At 57.7% G+C, this 16951-nt stretch overlaps 1 protein-coding gene and 1 long non-coding RNA gene across 3 annotated transcripts in view; both read left to right on the plus strand.

The window, feature by feature from the left end:
• MEN1 (menin 1) overlaps positions 1-16324 on the plus strand; it is a 50881-nt gene extending 34557 nt beyond the window's left edge. For both annotated transcript variants that reach the window (XM_085534681.1, XM_085534682.1), the window contains 4 exons: positions 974-1110; positions 3918-4032; positions 9625-9795; positions 14918-16324. In XM_085534681.1, coding sequence (XP_085390807.1) covers positions 974-1110; positions 3918-4032; positions 9625-9795; positions 14918-15508 — 1014 coding nt within the window. In that variant the 3' untranslated portion in view covers positions 15509-16324. The remainder of the gene's footprint in view (positions 1-973; positions 1111-3917; positions 4033-9624; positions 9796-14917) is intronic.
• LOC146751350 (uncharacterized) lies at positions 6478-9616 on the plus strand. Its single transcript, XR_014941651.1, has 3 exons — positions 6478-6604; positions 6636-6664; positions 8728-9616. It is a non-coding gene; the product is annotated as an uncharacterized LOC146751350 (long non-coding RNA).
• Positions 16325-16951: the final 627 nt, after the last annotated feature.

Genomic DNA, 16951 nt, shown 5'->3' on the forward strand with positions numbered 1-16951 from the left:
TAGGGTCTCTATGGTCTGTGGTTATAGGGTCTCTATGGTCTGTGGTTATAGGGTCTCTCTGGTCTGTGGTTATAGGGTCTCTGTGGTTATAGGGTCTCTGTGGTTATAGGGTCTCTGTGGTTATAGGGTCTCTATGGGTCTGTGGTTATAGGGTCTCTGTGGTTATAGGGTCTCTATGTGTCTGTGTTTGTAGGGTCTCTATGGTTATAGGGTCTCTGTGGTTATAGGGTCTCTGTGGTTATAGGGTCTCTGTGGTTATAGGGTCTCTATGTGTCTGTGGTTATAGGGTCTCTGTGGTTATAGGGTCTCTGTGGTTATAGGGTCTCTATGGTCTGTGGTTATAGGGTCTCTGTGGTTATAGGGTCTCTGTGGTTATAGGGTCTCTGTGGTTATAGGGTCTCTATGGTCTGTGGTTATAGGGTCTCTGTGGTTATAGGGTCTCTGTGGTTATAGGGTCTCTATGGTCTGTGGTTATAGGGTCTCTGTGGTTATAGGGTCTCTATGGGTCTGTGGTTATAGGGTCTCTGTGGTTATAGGGTCTCTATGGTCTGTGGTTATAGGGTCTCTGTGGTTATAGGGTCTCTGTGGTTATAGGGTCTCTATGGGTCTGTGGTTATAGGGTCTCTGTGGTTATAGGGTCTCTATGGTCTGTGGTTATAGGGTCTCTATGGGTCTGTGGTTATAGGGTCTCTGTGGTTATAGGGTCTCTGTGGTTATAGGGTCTCTATGGTCTGTGGTTATAGGGTCTCTGTGGTTATAGGGTCTCTGTGGTTATAGGGTCTCTGTGGTTATAGGGTCTCTGTGGTTATAGGGTCTCTGTGGTTATAGGGTCTCTATGGTTATAGGGTCTCTGTGGTTATAGGGTCTCTGTGGTTATAGGGTCTCTGTGGTTATAGGGTCTCTATGGGTCTGTGGTTATAGGGTCTCTATGGGGCAGTGTCTCTATAGGGTCTCTATGTGTCTGTGGTTGTAGGGCATCTCCGCAGCCCGTCAGTACTACGACAACGCTCACATTTACCCCTATTTGTACCTGGCCGGGTTCCATTGTCGCAATAGAAACGTGAAAGAAGCTTTGGGGGCCTGGGCCGACACCGCCACCGTCATCCAGGAGTGAGGAGATGGGGGGGGATAGGGGGGGATATAGGGTCATTATGGGGTGATATGGGGTTATATGGGGGATATGGGGTCATTAATGGGCGATATGGGGGGGATATGGGGTGATATGGGGGGATATGGGGGATATGGGGGGATATGGGGAGATATGGGGGATATGGGGGATATGGGGGATATGGGGAGATATGGGGGCTATGGGGGATATGGGGTCATTATGGGGTGTTATGGGGGGATATGGGGTGATATGGGGGGATATGGGGAATATGGGGGTTATGGGGGGATATGGGGTATATGGGGGGATATGGGGGGATACGGGGGGATATGGGGGGATATGGGGTCATTATGGCTTGATATGGGGTCATTATGGGGGGATATGGGGGATATGGGAGGTATGGGGGGATATGGGGGGTATGGGGGATATGGGGGATATGGGGGGATATGGGGGATATGGGGGGATATAGGGGATATGGGGGGATATGGGGGATATAGGGGGATATGGAGGATATGGGGGGATATGGGGGATATGGGGCCATTATGGAGCCCTATGGGGAGATATGGGGTCATTATGGGGTGATATGGGGGATATGGGGTGATATGGGGGGATATGGGGTGATATGGGGGGATATGGGGGGATATGGGGGGATATGGGGGGATATGGGTCATTATGGGGTGATATGGGGTTATATGGGGGGATATGGGGTCATTATGGGGGGATATGGGGTCATTGTGGAGCCCTATGGGGTGATATGGGGTCATTATGGGGTGATATGTGGTGATATGGGGTGGTATGGGGTCATTATGGGGCCTTATGGGGTGATATGGGGTCATTATGGGGTGATATGGGGGGATATGGGGTGATATGGGGTGATATAGGGTCATTATGGGGGGATATGGGGATATGGGGGGATATGGGGCCATTATGGGGTGATATGGGGGGATATGGGGGGATATGGGGCCCTATGGGGTCATTATGGGGTGATATGGGGTGATATGTGGTGATATGGGGGGATATGGGGTCATTATGGTGTGATATGGGGGGATATGGGGTCATTATGGGGTGATATGGGGGGATATGGGGTCATTATGGGGTGATATGGGGGTATGGGGGATATGGGGGGGATATGGGGGGATATGGGGGGATTTGGGGTGGTATGGTGGATATGGGGGGGTATGGGGGGATATGGGGCGATATGGGTTGATATGGTGTGATATGGGGGGATATGGGGTGATATTGCGGGATATGGGGTCATTATGGGGTGATATGGGGGATATGGGGGATATGGGGGGATATGGGGTCATTGTGGCTTGATATGGGGTCATTATGGGGGGATATGGGGGGATATGGGGTGATATGGGGAGATATGGGGGGATATGGGATGATATAGGGTCATTATGGGGTGATATGGGGTCATTATGGGGGGATATGGGGCCCTATGGGGTGATATGGGGTGATATGGGGTCATTATGGTGTGATATGGGGGGATATGGGGTCATTATGGGGTGATATGGGGTCATTATGGGGTCATTATGGGGGGATACGGGGGGATATGGGGTTATATGGGGGATATGGGGGATATGGGGGGATATGGGGGATATGGGGGGATATGGGGGATATGGGGGGGCATGGGGGGTATGGGGAATTTGGGTGGATATGGGGGATATGGGGGGATATGGGGGGAAATGGGGGATATGGGGGATATGGGGGATATGGGGGGTATGGGGGGATATGGGGTCATTATGGGGTGATATGGGGGGATATGGGGTCATTATGGGGTGCTATGGGGGGATATGGGGTCATTATGGGGTGATATGGGGGGATATGGGGTCATTATGGGGGGATACGGGGGGATATGGGGGTATATGGGGAGATATGGGGGGATATGTGGAGATATGGGGTGATATGGGGGATATGGGGGATATGGGGTGCTATGGGGGGATATGGGGTCATTATGGGGTGCTATGGGGGGATATGGGGTCATTATGGGGGGATACGGGGGGATATGGGGGTATATGGGGGTGATATGGGGAGATATGGGGGGATATGTGGAGATATGGGGTGATATGGGGTCATTAAGGGGTGATATGGGGTGATATGGCGGATATGGGGGGATATGGGTGATATGGGGGTGATATGGGGGGATATGGGGGACATGGGGTGTTATGGGGGGATATGGGGGGATACGGGGTGATAGGGGGTCATTATGGGGTGATATGGGGGGATATGGGGTGATATTGGGGGATATGGGGTCATTTTGGAGCCCTATGGGGAGATATGGGGTGATGTGGGGTCATTATGGGGCCCTAAAGGGTGATATGGGGTGATACGGGTCATTATGGGGTGATATGGGGCCCTACAGGGTGATATTGGGTCATTATGAGGCCCTATGGGGAGATATGGTGTGATATGGGGTGCTATGGGGTCATTATGGGGCCCTATGGGGTGATATGGGGTGCTATGGGGTCATTATGGGGCTTTATGGGGTGATATGGGGTCATTATGGGGCTCTGTGGGGTAATATGGGGCCCTACAGGGTGATATGGGGTGATATATGGGGTGATATGGGGCAATATGGGACATGGGGATCCCACCCCACACTTATGGGTCTCGCCCCACACTTATGGGTCCCATTCACCCTTATGGCTCCTGCCCCACACTTGTGGGTCCCTAACCTGTGGGTCCCATTCACCCTATGACTCCTGCCCCACACTTATGGGTCCCGCCCCACACTTATGGGTCTCTAACCATATGGGTCCTGCCCCACACTTATGGGTCCTGCCCCACACTTGTGGGTCGTGCCCCCCAGCTACAATTACTGCCGTGAGGACGAGGAGATCTACAAGGAATTCTTCGACGTGGCCAACGACGTCATCCCCAACCTGCTCAAGGAGGCGGCCGCCATGGAGGCACATGGGGACACGGTGTGGGGCAGGGGGCAACTGGGTTATGGGGGGGAATAGGGCACTTGGGGGGCTGGGGGGGCAGAGGGGACATACTTGGGGGGCTGGGATGGGGACACTTGTGGGGCTGGGGGGGGAAAGGGGGGCACTTGGGGGGCTGGGATGGGGGCACTTGGGGGGCTGGGGGGGCACTTGGGGGGCTGGAGGGGCACTTGGGGGGCTGGGATGGGGGCACTTGGGGGGCTGGGATGGGGGCACTTGGGGGGCTGGGGGGGCACTTGGGGGGCTGGGGGGGCAGAGGGGACATACTTGGGGGGCTGGGATGGGGGCACTTGGGGGGCTGGGGGGGCACTTGGGGGGCTGGAGGGGCACTTGGGGGGCTGGGATGGGGGCACTTGGGGGGCTGGGGGGGCACTTGGGGGGCTGGAGGGGCACTTGGGGGGCTGGGATGGGGGCACTTGGGGGGCTGGGATGGGGGCACTTGGGGGGCTGGGGGGGCACTTGGGGGGCTGGGATGGGGGCACTTGGGCTGGGGGGGAATAGGAGGGGATGGGGGGCACACTTGGGTGGCAGGGGGGGCACTTGGGGGGCTTATACTTGGGGGGGTGGGGGGGAATGGGGGGCACTTGTGGGGCTGGGATGGGGGCACTTGGGGGGCTGGGGGGGCACTTGGGGGGCTCATACCTGGGGTGGGGGGACACAGTTGGGCTGGGGGGGGAATAGGGCACTTGGGGGGCTGGGATGGGGGCACTTGGGGGGCTGGAGGGGCACTTGGGGGGCTGGGATGGGGGGGAATAGAGGGGATGGGGGGCACACTTGGGTGGCGGGGGGGGCACTTGGGGGGCTTATACTTGGGGGGGTGGGGGGGAATGGGGGGCACTTGGGGGGCTGGGATGGGGGCACTTGGGGGGCTGGGATGGGGGCACTTGGGGGGCTCATACTTGGGGTGGGGGGACACAGTTGGGCTGGGGGGGAAATAGGGCACTTGGGGGGCTGGGATGGGGGCACTTAGGGGGCTGGAGGGGCACTTGGGGGGCTGGGGGGGCACTTGGGGGGCTGGGGGGGCACTTGGGGGGCTGGGATGGGGGCACTTGGGCTGGGGGGGAATAGGAGGGGATGGGGGGCACACTTGGGTGGCAGGGGGGGCACTTGGGGGGCTTATACTTGGGGGGGTGGGGGGGGTGGAGGGGCACTTGGGGGGCTGGGAGGGGGGCACTTGGGGGGCTGGGGGGGCACTTGGGGGGCTCATACTTGGGGTGGGGGGACACAGTTGGGCTGGGGGGGGAATAGGGCACTTGGGGGGCTGGGATGGGGGCACTTAGGGGGCTGGAGGGGGTTTGGGGGGGCACTTGGGGGGCTGGTGGGGGAGCAGGGGGAGAGCGCACTTGGGGGTCTGGGGGGGGGCTGGGAGGGGAGAGCAACTTGGGGGGCTCATACTTGGGGTGAGGGGGGCAGGGGGACACTTGGGCTGGGCTGGGGGCACTTGGGGGGCTGGGAGGGGATGGGGGGCACACTTGGGGGACTGGGATGGGGGCACTTGGGGGTCTGGGGGGGTTTGGGGGGGCACTTGGGCTCATACTTGGGGGGTGGGGGGGACAGGAGGGGCACTTGGGGGGCTGGGATGGGGGCACTTGGGTTGGGGGGGGGCTGGGAGGGGATGGGGGACACATTTGGGGGGCAGGGGGTGCACTTGGTCTGGGAGGGGGGTCTGGGGGGGCACTTGGGGGGCTCATACTTGGGGGGGGGGGATGGGGGGCACTTGGGGGGCTGGGAGGGGCTGGGAGGGGATGGGGGGCACACTTGAGGGGCTGGGATGGAGGCACTTGGGGGGCTGGGGGGTACTTGGGGGCTGGGAGGGGAAAGGGGGGCACACTTGTGGGGCAGGGGAGGCACTTGGGGGGCTGGGGGGGGGGGCTGGGGGGCACTTGGGCTCATACTTGAGGGGGTGGGGGGGTGAGGGGGCACTTGGGGAGCTGGGAGGGGGCACTGGGGGGGTAGGGGGGGGAAAGGGGGGCACTTGGGCAGGGGGGGGAATGGGGGGTGCACTTGGGGGGCAGGGGGGCACTTGGGGGTCTTGGGGGGATCTGGGGGGCACTTGGGCTCATACTTGAGGGGGTGGGGGGGTGGGGGGGCACTTAGGGGGCTGGGATGGGGGCACTTGGGGGTCGGGGGTGGCTGGGAGGGTCTGGGAGGCACACTTGGGGGGCTGGAGGGGCACTTGGGGGTCTGGGAGGGGGGCACTTGGGGGGCTGGGGGGGCTGGGAGGGGGCTCATACTTGTGGGGCAGGGGGCATCTGGGGGGATGGGGGGAATGGGGGGCACTTGGGGGGGGAATGGGGCACTTGGGGGGCTGGGATGGGGGCACTTGGGGGGCTGGGGGGGGTAGGGGGCACTTGGGGGGCTGGGAGGGAATGGGGGGCACACTTGGGGGGCTGGGAGGGGGAAGCACTTGGGGGGCTGATACTTGGGGGGCTGAGGGTGGGGAGGGGGGCACTGGGGGGCTGGGAGGGGAAAGGGGGGCACACTTGGGGGTCCCACACGATGGGGTTCCATATGGCTGAGCCCCATCTAAGGTGGCCCCACATTTAAGGTGGTCCCACATTTAAGGTGGCCCCACATTTAAGGTCCCCATTTAAGGTGGTCCCTATTTAAGGTGGTCCCACACTTTGAGGTTCCATATGGCAGAGCCCCATTTAAGGTGGTCCCTATTTAAGGTGGACCCACATTTAAGGCAGTCCCTATTTAAGGTGGTCCCTATTTAAGGCGGTCCCTATTTAAGGTGGTCCCACATTTAAGTTGGTCCCTATTTAAGGCGGTCCCTATTTAAGGTGGTCCCTATTTAAGATGGCCCCTATTTAAGTTGGTCCCTATTTAAGTTGGTCCCTATTTAAGACAATCCCTATTTAAGGTGGACCTTACTTAAGGAGGCCCCACATTTAAGGTGGTCCCACATTTAAGGCGGTCCCTATTTAAGGCGGTCCCTATTTAAGGTGGTCCCTATTTAAGGCGGTCCTTATTTAAGGTGGTCCCTATTTAAGGTGGTCCCACATTTAAGTTGGTCCCTATTTAAGGCGGTCCCTATTTAAGGTGGTCCCTATTTAAGGTGGTCCCTATTTAAGGTGGCCCCTATTTAAGGTGGTTCCTATTTAAGGCAGTCCCTATTTAAGGTGGTTCCTATATAAGGTGGTCCCTATTTAAGGTGGCCCCTATTTAAGGTGGTCCCTATTTAAGGCGGTCCCTATTTAAGGCGGTCCCACATTTAAGGTGGCCCCTTATTTAAGGCTGTCTCACACTTTGAGGTTCCATATGGCAGAGCCCCATTTAAGGTGGTCCCACATTTAAGGTGGTCTCACATTTAAGGTGGTCCCACATTTGATTCCAATGGAGGTCCCACACTTTGAGGTTCCATATGGGGGAGCCCCATTTAAGGTGGCCCCACATTTAAGGTGTTCCCAATTTAAGGTTGTCCCACACTTGATTCTAATGGGGGTCCCAAACTTAGTGTTTCCATATAGGGGAGCCCCATTTAAGGTGGTCCCACATTTAAGGTGGTCCCTATTTAATGTGGCCCCACATTTAAGGTGGTCCCACGTTTAAGGTAGCTTAAGGTGGTCCCTATTTAAGGTGGTTCCTTTTTAAGGTGGTTCCTATTTAAGGTGGTTCCTATTTAAGGCGGTCCCTATTTAAGGTGGTCCCTATTTAAGGTGGTCCCTATTTAAGGCGGTCCCTATTTAAGCCGGTCCCTATTTAAGGTGGTTCCTATTTAAGGTGGTTCCTATTTAAGGCGGTCCCTATTTAAGGCGGTCCCTATTTAAGGCGGTCCCCATTTAAGGCGGTCCCTATTTAAGGTGGTTCCTATTTAAGGTGGTCCCTATTTAAGGTGGTCCCTATTTAAGGTGGTTCCTATTTAAGGTGGTCCCACATTTAAGGCGGCCCCTATTTAAGGTGGCCCCTATTTAAGGTGGTCCCTATTTAAGGTGGTCCCTATTTAAGGCGGTTCCTATTTAAGGTGGTCCCACATTTAAGGTGGTCCCTATTTAAGGTGGTCCCACATTTAAGGTGGCCCCTATTTAAGGTGGTTCCTATTTAAGGTGGCCCCACATTTCAGGTGGTCCCTATATAAGGTGGACCTATATTTAAGGTGGTCCTTATTTAAGGTGGTCCCTATTTAAGGTGGTCCCTATTTAAGGCGATCCCTATTTAAGGCGGTCCCTATTTAAGGCGATTCCTATTTAAGGTGGTCCCTATTTAAGACGGTCCCTATTTAAGGCGATCCCTAATTAAGGTGGTCCCTATTTAAGGCGGTCCCTATTTAAGGCGGTCCCTATTTAAGGTGGTCCCTACTTAATACGGTCCCTATTTAAAGCGGTCCCTATTTAAGGTGGTCCTTATTTAAGGTGGTTCCTATTTAAGGTGGTCCTACATTTAAGGTGGCCCCTCATTAAGGTGGTCCCTATTTAAGGTGGCCCAACATTTAAGGTGGTCCTTATTTAAGGTGGCCCCTATTTAAGGTGGTCCTACACAATAAGCTTCCATATGGCAGAGCCCCATATAAGGTGGTCCCTATTTAAGATGGCCCCCCTTTAAGGTGGACCCTATCTAAGGTGGTCCCACACTTTGAGGTTGCATATGGCAGAGCCCCATTTAAGGTGGCCCCACATTTAATGTGGTCCCACATTTAAGGTGGTCCCTATTTAATGTGGCCCCACATTTAAGGTGGCCCCTATTTAAGGTGGTCCCACATTTAAGGTCCCAATTTAAGGTGGTCCCTATTTAAGGTGGTCCCACACTTTGAGGTTCCATATGGCAGAGCCCCATTTAAGGTGGTCCCTATTTAAGGTGGTCCCACATTTAAGGTGGTCCCTATTTAAGGCGGTCCCTATTTAAGGTGGTCCCTATTATTTAAGGCGGTCCCTATTTAAGGTGGTCCCTATTTAAGGCGGTCCCTATTTAAGGTGGTCCTTATTTAAGGTGGTTCCTATTTAAGGTGGTCCCTATTTAAGGTGGTTCCTATTTAAGGTGGTCCCTATTTAAGGTGGTCCCTATTTAAGGCGGTCCCTATTTAAGGTGGCCCCTATTTAAGGTGGTTCCTATTTAAGGTGGTCCCTATTTAAGGTGGTCCCTATTTAAGGCGGTCCCTATTTAAGGTGGCCCCTATTTAAGGTGGTTCCTATTTAAGGTGGTCCCTATTTCAGGCAGTCCCTATTTAAGGCGGTCCCTATTTAAGGTGGTCCCTATTTAAGGCGGTCCCTATTTAAGGTGGTCCTTATTTAAGGCGGTCCCTATTTAAGGTGGTTCCTATTTAAGGTGGTCCCTATTTAAGGTGGTCCCTATTTAAGGCGGTCCCTATTTAAGGTGTTCCCTATTTAGGGTGGTCCCTATTTAAGGTGGTTCCTATTTAAGGTGGCCCCTATTTAAGGCGGTCCCTATTTAAGCCGGTCCCTATTTAAGGTGGTTCCTATTTAAGGTGGTCCCTATTTAAGGTGGCCCCACACTTGATCCCAATGGGGTCACTATGTGAATCCCCCCCAATTTTGGGGGGTGGGGGGATGGAAACTCCTCCTTTCTCCCCATACCCTGAGCCTCCCCCCCTTCCCCTTTTCCCCCCCCCAGGCTTCCCCCAGCCCCGGGGGTCTCTCAGCCCTACAGGACCCCGAATGCTTCGCTCACCTGCTGCGCTTCTATGATGGGATCTGCCGCTGGGAGGAGGGCAGCCCCACTCCTGTCCTACACGTGGGATGGGCCACCTTCCTCGTGCAGTCCCTGGGACGCTTCGATGGGCAGGTGGGATTTGGGGGGGGTTATATGGGTCCTGGGGGGGTTATGGGGGGGTGATGGGGGTTTATGGGGGTCCTGGAGGGGGTTATGGGGGGTGATGGGGGTTATGGGGGTCCTGGGGGGTGATATGGGGGTCCTGGGAGTGCTATTGGGGGTTATGGGGGACCTGTGGGGTGTTATGGGGGGTTATGGGGGTCCTGGGGGGGTTATGGGAGGTTATGGGGTTCCTGGAGGGGGTTATGGGGGTCTTAGATTGAGGTTATGGCGGTCCCGGGGGGGTGTTATTGTGGGTTTTAGGGGTCCTGGGGTTTTATGGGGGTCCTGGAGGGAGTTATGGGGGGTTATGGGGGTCCTGGGGGGGCTATGGGGGTCTTAGAATGGGGTTGTGGGGGTTTATGGGGGTCCTAGAGGGGGTTATGGGGGGTTGTGGGGGTCCTGGGTGGGTTATGGGGGTCTTAGAGTGGGGTTATGGGGGTCCTGGAGGGAGTTATGGGGGGTTCTGGGGGTCCTGGTGGGGTTCTGGGGGTCTTAGAGTGGGGTTATGGGGGCAGCCCCACTCCTGTCCTACACGTGGGATGGGCCACCTTCCTCGTTCAGTCCCTGGGTCGCTTCGATGGGCAGGTGGGATTTGGGGGGGGTTATGGGGGTCCGGGGGGGGTTTGGGGGTCCTGGGGGGATTATGGGGGTCTTAGAGTGGGGTTTTGGGGGGTTATGGGGGTCCTGTGGGGGGTTATGGGGGTCCTGGTAGTGCTATGGGGGGTTATGGGGGTCCTGGGTGGGTTATGGGGGTCCTGGATTGGTTATGGGGGTCTTAGAGTGGGGTTATGGGGGGCTATGGGAGTCCTGGGGGGAGTTATGGGGATCTAAGAAGGAGTTATGGGGGGTTCTGGGGGTCCTGGAGGGGGTTGTGGGGGTCCTGGGGGTGTTACAGGGGGTTATGGGGGTCTTAGGAGGGGTTATGGGGATCTTAGAATGGGGTTGTGGGGGCCCTGTGGGGATTATGGGGGGTTATGAGGGTCCTGTGGGAGGTTATGGGGGTCCTGGATGGGGTTCTGGGGGTCTTAGAGTGGGGCTGTGGGGGGTTATGGGGGGTTATGAGGGTCTTAAGAGTGGGGTTATGGGGGGTTATGGGGTCAGCCCCACTCCTGTCCTACACGTGGGATGGGCCACCTTCCTCGTGCAGTCCCTGGGACGCTTCGATGGGCAGGTGGGATTTGGGGGGGGTTATATGGGTCCTGGGGGGGTTATGGGGGGTGATGGGGGGTCCTGGAGGGAGTTATGGGGGTCCTGGAGGGGGTTATGGGGGTTATGGGGGTCCTGGGGGGGTGATATGGGGGGTTATGGGGGTCCTGGAGGGGGTTATGGGGGTTATGGGGGTCCTGGGGGGGTGATATGGGGGGTTATGGGGGTCCTGGAGGGGGTTATGGGGGTTATGGGGGTCCTGGGGGGGTGATATGGGGGGTTATGGGGGTCCTGGGGGGTTATGGGGGCAGCCCCACTCCTGTCCCACACGTGGGATGGGCCACCTTCCTCGTGCAGTCCCTGGGCCGCTTCGATGGGCAGGTGGGATTTGGGGGGGGTTATGGGGGGGCTATGGGTGTCCTGGGGGGGTTATGGGGGTCCTGGGGGGGATTATGGGGGTCCTGGGAGTTCTATGGGGGGTTATGGGGGTCCTATGGGGGGTTTGGGGGGTCCTGGGGGGGGTTATGGAGAGTTATGGGGGTCCTGGGGGGGATTATGGGGGGTTATGGGGGTCCTGAGGGGGTTATGGGGGGGTTATGGGGGTCCTGAGGGGGTTATGGGGGTCTTAGAATGGGGTTGTGGGGGTTATGGGAGTCCTGGGGGGGGGTTTATGGGGGGGTTAATGGGGGTCCTGGAGGGAGTTATGGGGGGTTTGGGGGATCCTGGAGGGGTTTATGGGGGATTATGGGGGTCCTGGGGGAGTTTTGGGGGTCCTGGTGGGGTTATGGGGGTCCTGGGGGGTTTACGGGGGTCCTGGAGGGAGTTATGGGGGGTTCTGGGAGTCCTGGAGGGGGTTCTGGGTGTTCTGGGTGGGTTCTGGGGGTCCTGGGGGGGTCCTGGCGAGGGTTATGGGGGTCTTAGAGTGGGGTTATGGGGGTTATGGGGATCCTAGGTGGATTATGGGGGTCCTGGGGGGGTTATGAGGGTCTTAGAGTGGGGCTGTGGGGGGTTATGGGGTCAGCCCCACTCCTGTCCCACACGTGGGATGGGCCACCTTCCTCGTGCAGTCCCTGGGCTGCTTCGATGGGCAGGTGGGATTTGGGGGGGGTCCTGGAGGGGGTTATGGGGGTTATGAGGGTCCTGGGGGGGTGATATGGGGGGTTATGGGGGTCCTGGGTGGGTTATGGGGGTCTTAGAGTGGGGTTATGGGGGTCCTGGAGGGGTTAATGGGGGTCCTGGAAGGAGTTATGGGGGGTTATGAGGGTCCTGGAGGGATTTATGGGGGTACTTGGTGGCCTTGTGGGGGTCCTGGGGGGGGGTTGGGGATCTTAGAGGGGGGTTATATGGGTCCTGGGGGGGTTTATGGCGGTCCTGGGGGGGTTTGGGGGGTCTTAGAGTGGGGATATATGGGTCCTGGTTAGGGTTATGGGGGTGCTGGAGGGGGATATGGGGGTCCTGGGGAAGGGTTATGGGGGTTAATGGGGGTCCTGGGTGGGTTATGGGGGTCTTAGAGTGGGGTTGTGGGGGGTTATGGGGGTCCTGGGGGGTTTATGGGGGTCCTGGAGGGAGTTATGGGAGGTTCTGGGAGTCCTGGAGGGGGTTCTGGGGGTCCTGGGTGGGTTATGGGGGTCCTGGGGTGGTTATGGGGGTGCTGGATGGGGATATGGGGGTCTTAGAATGGGGTTATGGGGGTGCTGGGGAGGGTTATGGGGGGTTCTGGGGGTTCTGGAGGGATTTATGGGGGTTTCTGGGGGTTCTGAGGGGGGTTCTGGGGGTCCTGTGGGGGATTATGGGGGGTTATGGGCATTTTGGGGGTGCTATGGAGGGTTATGGGGGTCCTGAAGGGAGATTTATGGGTCCTGGGGGGTTATGGGGGTTTATGGGGGTCCTGAGGGGGGTTATGGAGGGTATGGAGGGGCTATAGGAAGTTATGGGGTATTATGGGCAGGTTATAGGGGACTATTATGGGGGGGGTTATAGGGGGCTATGGGGTATTATGGGGGGGTTATAGGGGATTAAGTGGTATTATGGGGGGGTTATAGGGGGTTAAGGGGTATTATGGGGGGTTATGGGGTATTATGTGGGGGGTGTAGGGAGCTATGGGGGTCCTGGGTTGTATTATGGGGTTTTATGGGGGTGTTATAGGGACTTATGGGGGCATTACAGGGGGTTATGGGGTATTATAGGGAGGCCACAGGGGGCTATAAGGTATTATGGGGGTTTATAGGGGGCTATGGGGTATTATGGGGAGTTTATAGGGGGTTATGGGGTATTATGGGGGGGTTATAGGGGGTTATGGGGTATTATGGGGGGGTTATAGGGGGTTATTGGGTATTATGGGGGGGTTATGGGGTATTGTGAGGGGTTATGGGGCATTATGGGGGGGGGTGTAGAGAGCTATGGGGGTCCTGGGTTGTGTTATGGGGTTTTATGGGGGGGTTATAGGGGGTTATGGGGTATTATGGGGGGTTATAGGGGGTTATGGGGTATTACGGGGGGGTTATAGGGAATTATGGGGTATTACGAGGGGGTTATAGGGGGTTATGGGGTACTATGGGGGGGTTATAGGGGGTTATGGGGTACTATAGGGGGGTCACAGGGGGCTATGGGGTATTATGGGTGTTTATAGGGGGTTATGGGGTATTATGGGGGGGTTATAGGGGGTTATGGGGTACTATGGGGGGGTTATAGGGGGTTATGGGGTACTATGGGGGGCTTATAGGGGGTTATGGGGTATTACGGGGGGGTTATAGGGAATTATGGGGTATTATGGGGGGGTTATAGGGGGTTATGGGGTACTATAGGGGGGTCACAGGGGGCTATGGGGTATTATGGGTGTTTATAGGGGGTTATGGGGTATTATGGGAGTTATAGGGGATTATTGGGTATTATGGGGGGGTTATAGGGGGCTATGGGGTATTATGGGGGGGTTATAGGGGATTAAGTGGTATTATGGGGGGGTTATAGGGGGTTAAGGGGTATTATGGGGGGTTATGGGGTATTATGTGGGGGGTGTAGGGAGCTATGGGGGTCCTGGGTTTTATTATGGGGTTTTATGGGGGTGTTATAGGGGCTTATGGGGGCATTACAGGGGGTTATGGGGTATTATAGGGAGGCCACAGGGGGCTATAAGGTATTATGGGGGTTTATAGGGGGCTATGGGGTATTATGGGGGGGTTATAGGGGACTACGGGGTATTATGGGGGGGTTATAGGGGGTTATGGGGTATTATGGGGGGTTTATAGGGGGTTATGGGGTACTATGGGGGGGTTATAGGGGGTTATGGGGTATTATTGGGGGTTATAGGGGATTATGGCGTATTATGGGGGGGTTATAAGGGGTTATGGAGTATTATGGGGGGGTTATAGGGAATTATGGGGTATTATGGGGGGGTTATAGGGGGTTATGGGGTATTATGGGGGGGTTATAGGGGACTATGGGGTATTATGGGTGTTTATAGGGGGTTATGGGGTATTATGGGGGGGTTATAGGGGATTATGGGGTATTATGGGGGTTTATAGGGGATTATGGGGTATTATGGGGGGCTATGGGATATTGTGGGGGGTTATGGGGTGGGAATGTAGAGAGCTATGGGGGTCCAGGGTTTTATTATGGGGTTTTATGGGGGTGTTATAGGGGCTTATGGGGGCATTATAGGGGGCTATGGGGTATTATAGGGAGGCCACAGGGGGCTATAAGGTATTATGGGGGTTTATAGGGGACTATGGGGTATTATGGGGGGGGTATGGGGGGCTATGAGGGTCCTGGGTGTTGTTATGGGGACTTTGGGGGGGGTCTCAGGTTATGGGGTCTTGGAGGCCCCGCCCCCTTCCCTTGGCCCCGCCCCCTTCGTCGATCACACCTTTTATTTAGCCACGCCCCTTTATTAAGCCCCGCCCCCTTTATTAAACCCCGCCCCCTTACCGCCTTGGCCCCGCCCCCTCAGGTCCGCCAGCAGCTCCGATTGGCTCCCCGTGACCCCGCCCCCTCTGATGACGCAGAAGAAGGGGGCGGAGCTCCGGGAGGGGAGGAGTCACGTGAAGGGCGGCGCCGCCCCCCGCGTCGTGATTCGCGCTCGGAAGCTCCGCCCCCCGCCAAGCGACCAATCCCAGCGCGCCGCCCCGCCACTTCCGGCCACGCCCCTTCCATTGATGAAAACCAAGGGGACGTGGCTTGCGAAGGGGGCGTGACTACGCCGCAAGTGGGCGGGGCTTCGGCCTCCATTGATAAATCTACGCATGTGGGCGTGGCTTCGGGACAAGGGGGCATGGCCTCAGGACAAGGAGGCGTGGCTTCAGCACAAGGGGGCGTGGCTTGCGACGCAGTGGGCGGAGCTTCGCCCCCCCCAGGTTTGGCTTTGTCTTTCCGGAGCCAGAAGATGAGGGGGATGCAGGAGCTGCTCCGAGCCCCCAGACTCAATTCCAGCGCCATTAAACTGCAGCTGACGGCTCAGTCTCAGGTGCAGCCCAGGAGGAACAGAGCACCAGGGGGGGCCTATTCGGTCGCCTTCCTACGGCGGGCACGGAAAGGGACGTAGTTTAAAGGGGGGGGGGGGTTATGTGGGTTATGAGTGTAGGTGCAGCTCTCCAACAGGCCTCAAGGGGGTGTGTTGGCCTCCCCCCCCCCCCTCCTTCCTGGACCCCCCTCCACCTCTTCATTCTTCTTCCCCCCCTTCCTGACCCTGGCCCCTCTCCACCCCCCCTCCCTTCCTTACCCCAACCCCTTCCCGGCTCCACCCCCATTCGTGGCCCATCCTCCCTCCCTGGCCCCTTCCCATTGGCTCCACACCCCCCCCCCCACCCCTCTTTCCCTTCTTGCCCCCTTTACCCCCTTCCTGCCCCCATTCCCCCTTTCCTGGCCCCTCCCCCCACCTTCCTGGCCCCTCCCACCATTTTCCCCCCACCTTCCTCCCCCTTCTTGGACCCTCCCCCCACTTCCCCTTCCCCCTCCCTTCATGACCCCCCTCCCCCCATCCTGCCCCCACCATCCTCTTCCTGACCCCCTCCCTCCCCATACTCCCCCCAACGTCCTGGCCCCCCTCCCTTTCCTGCCCACCCCTCCCCCCCACTTCCTGTCCCTCTCCCTTCCCCCCCCCCAACCCCACGCGTGTCCCACGTGTCCGGCTCGCGCCGCCACACGTGCCCGTTTCCCGCCCACGTGCGTTTTCCCGCGTGTTCGTTTTCCCGCCCACGTGCGTTTTCCCGCGTTCGTCTCCTCCGCGTGACCTCCATGCGTCAAGCCCCGCCCCCACCACGTGACCCCCGTCCTCACCACGTGACTCCCGCCCCCACGTGACCACCGCCCCAACCACGTGACCCCGCCCCGCAGCCAATAAACAGAGGCCTTTTTTTTTTCCCGCGCGTCCTTTATTCCCACAATGCTCCGCGCGGCCCCGCCCCCTTCTCATCCAATGGGAGCTCGAGTACAGAGTGACGTCACCGCGAGCCCCTGCTTGGTAAACCCCGTGTGTGGGCGGGGCGGCGCTCAGCCAATCCCGCGTCACTCAAGTCCCGCCTTCCGCCTCCCACCAATCCGCTGCGAGTACCTTTTTGATCGGCGTTGCTCTCAGCCAATCGCTGCGCTTCCTCCCTCAGCATCCCTCTCCTCCCACCGCCCAATCCCCGCTCTTCTCTCCCAGCAGGGCCCGCCATCCACCAATCAGTTGCCGTTTCCCTTTTGATGGACGTTTCTCTCAGCCAATCGCCGCGCTTTCTGCCTCGGCGCTTACTCCGTCCCATCGGGGCTCCTCCCTGTGATTGACGTGCCGTCCAACCAATCCAATCCCTCCTCCCTTTAAGGCCGCCCCATCCTGCAGCCAATGGTTCCTCTCCTCTACCCCCCCGCTGCTCGTTCTCTTTATGGTCCCCATTCGGTTTAACCAACTTCCCCCCCATTTCCACCTCCTTCCTCCTGATTGACGTTCCGCTCGGCCAATCGCCGCTCTCCTTGTTTCAACGCTCAGCTCCTCTCGCAGGGCCCG

Source organism: Coturnix japonica, unplaced genomic scaffold, assembly GCF_054131305.1.
Source record: "Coturnix japonica strain WE unplaced genomic scaffold, WE-NBRP24 Scf096, whole genome shotgun sequence".
NCBI lineage: Eukaryota > Metazoa > Chordata > Aves > Galliformes > Phasianidae > Coturnix > Coturnix japonica.